General features: G+C 41.4%; 1 protein-coding gene across 2 annotated transcripts; it reads left to right on the top strand.

The window, feature by feature from the left end:
• The first annotated feature begins 212 nt into the window (after nucleotides 1–212).
• Nucleotides 213–8,946, top strand: cdk9 (cyclin-dependent kinase 9 (CDC2-related kinase)). Of its 2 annotated transcripts, XM_078272266.1 has the most exons (8): nucleotides 213–323; nucleotides 455–568; nucleotides 2,152–2,233; nucleotides 4,077–4,167; nucleotides 4,342–4,508; nucleotides 5,210–5,381; nucleotides 5,744–5,892; nucleotides 8,004–8,946. In XM_078272266.1, exons 1-8 carry the CDS (start codon nucleotides 283–285, stop codon nucleotides 8,367–8,369), a joined length of 1,182 nt encoding a protein of 393 aa, XP_078128392.1. In that variant the 5' UTR covers nucleotides 213–282; the 3' UTR covers nucleotides 8,370–8,946. The 2 variants fall into 2 exon arrangements, with proteins under 2 accessions (XP_078128392.1, XP_078128393.1); XM_078272267.1 differs by lacking the exon at nucleotides 213–323 and having other exon boundaries at nucleotides 531–595.
• The last annotated feature ends 862 nt before the right edge of the window (nucleotides 8,947–9,808 follow it).

The following is a 9,808-nucleotide window of genomic DNA, read 5'->3' on the forward strand; positions in this document are numbered from 1 at the left end:
TTTTAGTATTATTAATGAATTGATGAAACAAATCATTACACTGCTGACGTTCAGTTTAACTTAAATGCATACGTAGCAGGGTCTAGTAGCAGGCTCGCAGCTTGAAATAGACATACCCCGAAAGACAACATAATCCCTTTCACACCCCCCCGCATTCATCTCTCGTTCACACTCCAGTCCAGTTGGAGGCAGTAATGCACCTTTAAGTTGGTTTCCCAACCGCCAATAAACCATAAAGAAGAACAAGAAGCAGGAAGGTTGGAGACTCTGAACGGCACAGGGATGCAGCGAGACAAAACAAGCAACGCCGGTGGGGCTGAAAAGTAAGAATATAGCTATATTAAATTTAACTTATAAGACGTGTATTTTCTTTAATTCAATTACATTGGCACATGTTCTATATAGCTCGTGTTTTAACATAAAAGTCCTAATTTGCAATGAAATGTCTCTTCAGGCCCGACCGGGAGGCCGCCATAATGTCGAAATACTACGATGGAGTTGAATTTCCTTTCTGTGACGAGTTCTCCAAATATGAAAAAATGGCAAAAATAGGACAAGGAACCTTTGGGTGAGGAATACGCAAACATTGTATCGTGTGAGTGTATCTGTAAATGCGTTTTTTTGTGGCTGTGTCTAACGTTAGCTGTGCTGTAGCTTACTTGAGTCATAAGGAATACAGTCTAACGTAACAGTGGAACAAGTAACGTTAGTTAAACATGGGGAATTGTGTTTTTCTCCGTGTGGGCAGCTGTACAAAATTCGTTTTAGGACCAGGTGTCTGTTTTATGTTCAGTAGACTTTTTGAAAATGTAGCCTACAAAGTCACAGAACCTAGTCGTACCAGCTGAAATAGGTGCTGTCTAGTGGATTGTACATTAACGTTAGCTAGTTAACGGAGGGGCGTTGTAGTCCCAAATCACCATAGGAGAAACACTCAAAATGTGATATTGTGATATCGACTATGAATACTGTGAATCAATATTAATTTCGATATTTTTAAACATATGTAAAATTAAAAAAGTTATGGGAAAATGCATGTATTGATTCATAACAAATTGAACAAGTTTTCTTACAACACAAGGTTTATTTCAACTGACAGTCATATTGGACTGGTACAACATGAATAAATAAATAAGGACCATGTCTACAGAACAGGACATGTTTTACTGGTTGGACAGTATAAATAAATACAGAGGACAGGACAACTTTTCTTTCGCTTCTCTGATTCGTTCCATTTAGTTGTCTCTATTTCTTCTAGCCTGAAAAGCCAGATCCACATCCAGATGTTGGGTCTGGGAACTCACCATTGGCAGGGGTGGGATAAACGGTTGTCTTTCAAATTCCCTCTGCACGCAATAGGATGGCGCTACAACCAACCAGAGCAACGCTAGTTGATAGTTTACATTTTTGCCGTATCTGGTCGGCAAAACCACAAACACATCTTCCTTTTTTAAGAATGACTTCAGGCTTAACTCCAAGTCTTCAGAGTCGTGGCCAAAGCTGATTCCAAAGACCGCTGTTCTCCAGCAGCAGCAGCCATCTTCTTTGTTTTCAAGTAGCAGGGAATTCATGCGGAGCCGTCGCAACTCTGCTGTTCTTATGTTAAGCCCGCCCACCGACACTATACACGATGTGATTGGCCTGACCAGAGTTTGGTTTTTCCCGCTCGCAAGCCAACGGAGAGTTGCTAGACTGACCCTCGCTGCAAATTACATTTGCTGCCGCTAGATTTCTACGCTATATTTCTTCACTTACACTGTCACTCTGTTGAAATATGCACACACGTGGTACGCTCCTAGGGTTTGTCACGTAGTGGACCTGTGTGCTGACGTGTACTAACATGTGCAAGTGGCACGGTAACTGGCCAATGAAACATGATCATTATAGCGTTTAAAGCGGGCTCTAAATCACACACAACTAAGCCACACAGCCAACGGACGGGACACAGCGCTCCACAAAATATTATACTTATCGCGACACTTTCAATATAATATTGTGCAACGTGATATCACGATAACAATATTGAGTCGATATATCTTGCACCCCTAGTTAGAACTTTGTTTTCTTTTTTTGCGAGTGTTTAAAATCAAGTTGTCGGTAAAGTAAAAGTGTTGTATTTGTAAATGTATGTATGTAATATTCACATCATAGGGAGGTGTTCAAAGCAAAGCACAGACAGACTGGGAAGAAGGTCGCGCTGAAGAAAGTTTTGATGGAAAATGAGAAAGAAGGGGTAAGAGACCATTCAGAGTCTTTTATTATTTTTTTTATAGCCTTATATGCTGAATATCCATAAGATTGGGACACCTGTTAGGAACGATTGATGTGGACCCAGCGTGAGATGTTTTTCTATATGACAGAAAAGACATATTAAAGGTACAATGTGTCGTTCTTGACCATATGCTCCAAAAACAAAGAGGGCAGCAGCAAGAATTGAAAAAAAAAAAAAGCGTTAGATTAATTAGCTGCGCAGTACTTGGTAGCCTTGTCCGCCTAAATGAATTATAAATAAACATAAAAAGCTAGTAGGCTATTTGCAGTATATTATATCGTTTTTTTTAACCTAATTATTTTGCACTGAAATGACACACTCGAGTCTCTGTCTGTCTGTCAGCTCTGACAGCGTTGCATCACATGCACCTGCGCAATATCATAGCCTATGATTTCCGAAAATAGTACTATGTCAACTAGTGATATCAGCACAAGAACTGTTGAGGAATATGCAACATAATACTATACAATAAGAAAAGAAAAAAAACCAGCAGACCAAGGCCTTCTAGTACTTTCTTCATTCTGTCTCCAGTGGGTTGGGCTGATTCAAAAAGTGAAAACAAGGGGGGTGTTCTGAAGACAGACTGTTACCTGTGAAACAGGGGTGCTCTGAAAACACCCCCGTTAGCAATTAGTGCTTTCCACCTGATGAAATTAACACAAAAAATAATACTAAAAATAAATAAATAAAAAAAAGAAATTAACACGGCAAAAAATCGACCAATCACAATTTTGATCGAGCCAGAACGTATCGACCAATAAATCGACTAGTCGACTGGGAGATTACGGCCCTACATTCAACATGACGGCCACCGAAGCGCAGCAACCCGTTGATGCCGCTGTCGCTGCTACGTCACCCGGATCGTTGGTCTGATTGGTTGAAGGACTATCCATTTGCGCCCAGAGGACTCTCAGTTACAACTGAGAAGGGTCTGGTGTCAACCAGGCTAACAGAGGAGTGAAGAAACTAGAAAAATATATGTATTTTTCATTAAAAAAATGACTCAAACCAATTAATCATCAAAATAGTTGCCGATTAATTTAATAGTTGACAGCTTATGAATTAATCAATCAATCTTTGCAGCTCTGTTCAAGATTGTGTACAGTTAGACACACAATAAACCTAGCGATATCATCAAAAATATGGGGCGCCTGGGTAGCTCACCTGGTAGAGCGTGCAAATTGAGTGCAACAGAGGTTCAGTCCTCGCCGTAGTAGCCGCGGGTTCAGTTCCGACCTGCGAGATGAGCTGTATCGGAGCGGCTGTGTGAGGGGGGGGAAGCGAGAGGAAAAAGATGGCAAAGACTATGTAAAGTGGGTTACAGTGAACAATAAAAACGCAAAAGGTTCTTAAGACGTAGTGGCTTCATCTGCTGTTAAAGTGAAGGGTGTTACAACGTGGAGACTGCAGTGCACACAGAGACTAGAGTGTCACACACAGCACACCTTTTTCGTTTACTTAAACCGCACAACTTTTGCAGTTATGTTATCGCACAGAATGCCATGTCGTGCAGCCCTAGTATTGAAGGAAAATCAAAACGAATATTCAAATCCCTAAATTGAAAATCGAATACCTACCCAACGAACGAATAGTCGAATATTGGGATCCAGCCCACTGACTTGGCTGTGAAACTCCCTGGCATCCACTCTTTTAAGTAACTGTAGCCTATGTCCTGTGCTTATAATGCTGCTTGTTTTTGCTCTTGCTACATAATTGTAAATATTGACAACGTGCTTGAATTCGTTAGTCCATCAGGGTTTCTACACATTGACTATATGAGTTTTCTCTGGCTTCTTTATTTTAGTTCCCAATCACAGCTCTGAGAGAGATCAAGATCCTGCAGCTACTCAAACATGAGAATGTGGTCAATCTGATTGAGATCTGCAGAACCAAAGGTTGGTGTTACAAACATTTGCTATAACAATCTGTCTTTAATCTAGCTTTGTGTGGTTATATATTTAGGGCACTTATCTGTCCTACCATGTAAGAAGTAGCAAAATGTGTCTTGCTCCAATGATGGGAGCAGGAAGCATATGTTGCATAACCTTATTCTTCCATTGTTCTTGAAGCTACTCAGTTCAACAGATACAAAGGCAGTATCTACCTGGTGTTTGACTTCTGTGAGCATGACCTGGCTGGGCTGCTCAGCAATGCCAATGTAAAGTTCACCCTGGCAGAGATCAAGAAGGTCATGCAGATGCTGCTCAATGGATTGTACTACATCCACAGAAACAAGGTGAGGCATTGATAAAGATGACTATCCAGATTTAAGATCTTAGACAGAAATGTATGTAAAATACCCTATATACCGTATATACCCTAGAGAAATGAGAAAAAGAATAGGAAGTTATCATATCAGCAGAAGACTGGAAAGAGTCACTAACTGTGTGTGTGTGTGTAAGAGTGTGTGAGTGAACTGCTCCAAATTCCAAACCCCGAGTTCACTGGGTACCCAGGAAACCAAGAGTGAAGTACATTGGATGAACGGTTCATGACATATTTCAAACATACAGAGGCTTCACGGTTTTAGATAGATATTGGGTATTAATCTACAAGAAATGATACATGCAGAGGACATGCATCTATTTAACATACTGCGTGTAACCGACATTAAGCAGATGACATGGAAACAGTGAAATCCACCTATATTAAATCAGTGTCTGTCAACAACAGAACAAACTTTAGAAATGGAAGAATTAAGCTTTACAATCAGATCAAGTACACAAAAAGAGTAAGATCCACTCCAAAGAGAGTCTGTATAATAAATTGTCTCATTCTTTTTTTTTTCTGAAAGTAGACCAATAGGGTCGATCTTTTTCAATTGATAAACATGGATTTTATCAGTTTAAACCCAAGAAATACCACCTCATTTGTTATTGCTCTCCCTGTTACAATGTCTTGTGGTCTCGATCTTGATGTTTCCTTCCCTCGGATCAGATCCTTCACAGAGATATGAAGGCAGCCAACGTGCTCATCACCAGAGATGGTGTCCTGAAGCTGGCTGACTTTGGTTTGGCTCGAGCCTTTAGCCTGGCTAAAAACAGCCAGGGGAACCGCTACACTAACCGCGTGGTCACACTCTGGTACAGACCTCCGGAGCTGCTGCTAGGTAAGAGAGGACCATCAAACTCAAGAAAATACAGAAATGTGCATATGCACTCAATAAGTGGATGCAGTGCAATTCACTGACGTGTATTGACATTGTGTACAGCCATTACCCACATCTGTAGCTATTTATAGTGCCTACTGTCTCGGTTCATAAATTCATCACACATGCACCTGTAAACCATCACAGGTAGTGATGCTGTATCTCAATCATTGTCATCATATATCAAAAAGGCGTTCAATAATGATGTATAGAACTCACTGATGCTGAGTTTACAAAGTGCTTCACAAATTATTTAAAAAAAATAAAGACAAAGGCATTGCATTATATATGTATTTATCTTACTATTCAGTTGTTTTTGATAGGTGAACGAGACTACGGCCCCCCCATTGACCTATGGGGAGCAGGCTGCATCATGGCAGAGATGTGGACAAGAAGTCCCATAATGCAAGGCAACACTGAGCAGCATCAGCTCACTCTCATCAGCCAGCTCTGTGGCTCCATCACTGCTGAGGTGAGATGACATTATAACGGGAACATCAGTTTAGACTAAAGTTGCATTACCTGGTGACATACTCACAGGGCTCAACTGTTTTTCCAAAAGAAGCACGTGTGCAGAAAGAACTTCAGGGGCGTAATTAAAATGTAGCAAAAAAGTGCTCATATTATGCTCATTTTCAGGTTCATAATTGTATTTCGAGGTTATATCAGAATAGGTTTACGTGGTTTAATTTAAAAAAAACATATTTTTGTTGTACTGCACATTGCTGCAGCTCCTCTTTTCACCCTGTGTGTTGAGCTCTCTGTTTAAGCTACAGAGTGAGGCATGGACTACTAGCCAGTCAGAAGCAGAGTATGAGGGCGTGCCCTGACAGTACCTAGGTAAGGACTACTAGCCAGTCAGAAGCAGAGTATGAGGACGTGCCACGCTAGCAGCTAGGCGAGCATTATAACGTGTGTTCCAAAGTGACCACGTTTGTCTCTGAAGTAAAGGCTGGACTACAATAGAGCTGTTTGGAGCAGTTTGTGAACAGTGTTTTCTGTTGGAGATGGTAAGTCCCTTTGGGGGGGGGGACTTTGGGCTTTTTCACTTTTTCACAAATTCTAAAATTCAATCAGAGACACATTGTCCATCTACTTTGACTAAGTCTGAGCATCATTGATGTAAACATTTTTCTATAAACTTGTACAGGATACATGCTATATGTACAAAAGTATTTGGGATGGGAAAGAGAATTAGCTTTTAGAGCTGGGCGATATAGAGAAAATCAAATATCACAATATTTTTGACCAAATACATCGATGTCAATATTATAAGGGTAGACTTTTGGTGCTTATAATGACTAAGTGGGTAAAGGCAAATAATAGAACAGTAAGTTCAGAAACTAACAAACCTTTAAAACCAGGAAAAGATAGCACTAGTGTCATATCACCATATACAAAATGTAAGACTATCTAGTCTTGTATATCGATGTTACCCGGCCCTATTAGCTTTGTTTTTTATCTGTTTATTATCATATGTGTTGGTTCATTATTCATTTTCTTTGTAATACAGACTCCACTGCAGCACAAAAAAAGTGTTTTTAGAGCAAGTGTGGAAAATACCCAAACGTTATTCGCACAACTGCTCCCAAAATAGAGGGTTTTCACCGACGTCACGTTCTGGGCGGTAACCTGGATGCCTCCATATTGGAGGCACTCGGTGTAAACGACTGAATGGAGTAATGGAGTATTGTGCACTTTGGATACTTTAATACTTTGTCTAAACAACAGAAAAGCTCATCAAAACGCGTCCAGGATGCAAAGGCATGGAAGGACTTGGACCACAAAAAAAGGCGCGATATTTTGAGAAATTAGTTTACTGGCGGTGCAGATCCTTACAAGTTGGCTCCCTCTTCTTGGATCCATGGCGACCCGGTGATTCTTCCTTCAGTTGCATATCCCGATATAGTCAACTAGCTGGTTTTCTCGCCGAGCCCATACACAGCGGAAGACCTTAAATCCTACAAAAGTTTGGAGGCTTATAACCAGATGGTGTGTGGATGGGTGAGTACCAACATCATTAACGACCGTTGTGTTGTGAAGGCCAAAGTAGGTAATGCAATAACGTCTTTAATCAACCTAACCTTAACTGTATGATATCATTGTGATACTCAAGGTGTAGTCAAGTGACTCAATATATTTATTTTTTTTCTCATTTCAAAGACCGAACAAGACAGATTTTTCCCTCGTAGATCCTGGTTGAGCTTTGCCAACCACAAGCGCCTCCTTTCCTCTGATAACTTCTGGCATTCCTCTCCCTGGTTTTTAATAACTTTTGGAAGTCAATAATATTCCAAATGTTTTTTCTCGGGCTGACCTATTGGTACAACCTAAAACACGGCAATAATTAACCATTTTCCTTAACGCCGTTCAGGATCTACTTCAGTGCCTGTGCTTTGTTGTGATGCGGAGTACCTCCAACATGGCGACTTCGGGTCTGATGACGCGCCGTGAAAACCCTCTATACATTTTACAGTTGGCACACATCTATTTTTAGTCGCAAATGCGCTGGAAACGCTCTCACTGTCGAGCCCTTACTCTTCTTTGTCAACTCGATCATGAACCATTTTGTTCTTCCATTAGGTGTGGCCTGGCGTGGATAAGAAGTATGAGCTTTACCAGAAAATGGAGCTGCCCAAAGGCCAAAAGAGGAAAGTAAAGGATCGTCTTAAAGCCTACGTCAAAGACCCGTACGCCCTGGATCTGATAGATAAACTCCTGGTCCTGGACCCGGCACAGCGCATCGACAGCGACGACGCGCTCAACCACGACTTCTTCTGGTCCGACCCCATGCCGTCAGACCTGAAGAACATGCTCTCCACTCACAACACCTCCATGTTTGAATATCTGGCCCCGCCCAGACGGAGAGGCCACATGCCGCAGCAGCCGCCCAATCAGAACAGAAACCCAGCCACCACCAGTCAGACTGAGTTTGATCGAGTGTTTTAGTGGTTGGAGAAGTTTATGGACAGTTGTTTGCCTAGTTGGGCTTTTTTTATTTAGTCACAAATGACAACTTTTTTCCCCCCCAACCTGTCCTATATTGAGGAAAGCTACACATTCCTTTTTTGGTTGAGGTTTGGCAGACATTACCTGGAGATCTATACAGTTTCTTTGTATGATCACCGCTCTGCGTGAGTTTATGGCAGAGGAGGCAAGTTGTTTGGGTTGACCAGGGACAGGACTGTATGTTCGAAGTTACGCAGAGCCCTTTGCAAGCCAAGTTATTATCTTTGTATGCTTTTTCTTCAGGGGATAACGAAGAGACTGATGTTAACATGGCTTGGGTGTGTTCACTGTGTTGCCTTGATTAAACAAGGCCCCTGTTAGTTTTATTTTTGATTCATTTGTGAGTGAGTCTGGCATTTTAGTCTTTTACATTTTCACACTATTTGTTTAAGAAAAAAAAGAAGCTGTCTTTAAAGGCTGTGCACTATTTAGAGGTGAAAACCATTTTACACAATACCACAAACATTTCTAAACAAGCCAAAAGTGACATACACAAAATAAAGTGGTTATTACGCAACTTGTATGACTCTGTGTGATCATGGTATTTCTTAGGGGGTTCCACTCAAACAGAAAAGGTACCCTTTGTGTGAATGCCAGGTAAGTGTAGTGAAGGTTGTATTTTATGGCTCTGTTCTGAAATACTGTAGATGCAACTATGGAGGTCAGTAGTGGAAGTATCTGGACAAAAAATGCAATTGAGCTACTTAAATATTTCCACATTATGTTATGTTTTTACTCGACTACATTTATGTGACAGCTGGAGTTACTAGTTACCTTGCAAATTAAAGAGTGAACATTCACATAGGTGTTTGTTAATTACCCCGGCTGACTAGACCAGATCAGTTGCATGCTGGATGGAGCTATGCTAGAAATTACATGTCACTGAACTATACGTACAAATAACAATGATAACAGATTGTCCTGCCAACCATGCACAGTTTGTACATTCCCACACAGCTCTTAATTATGCTGTTAATAGTTTTAGACTGCCGGGGGGACTTCCTTTGACACAATGAGCTCCTCTCTCCCATCCATGTCCCAGAAATGCTTGTTACTAACTTAGGTCTGGGAGCTTATTCCCCAGAGTCCTTATGTTTTTTCGCCCCACAACTTTACTTGGATCAGGGTGGCACCTTAATCATGGTTGCAGCTGTCGCTGTAGTCCTGCTAGGCATCCTGCTATGGACTGCTACGCCCTGCTACGTCCTGCTACACCCTTCTGCGCCCTGTCAGTACCTGTAACGCCCTGCAGTGCCCTGCTACGCCATGAACTACTAGTTCTAGTTCCATTATCTTTGAGACTATAATTGCCACTGTTCATCACACCCCCAACCGGCACGTCAGACACCGCCTACCAAGAGCCTGGGTCTGTCCAAGGT

This window comes from Sander vitreus, chromosome 16 (assembly GCF_031162955.1).
Source record: "Sander vitreus isolate 19-12246 chromosome 16, sanVit1, whole genome shotgun sequence".
NCBI classification, from domain to species: Eukaryota; Metazoa; Chordata; class Actinopteri; order Perciformes; family Percidae; genus Sander; species Sander vitreus.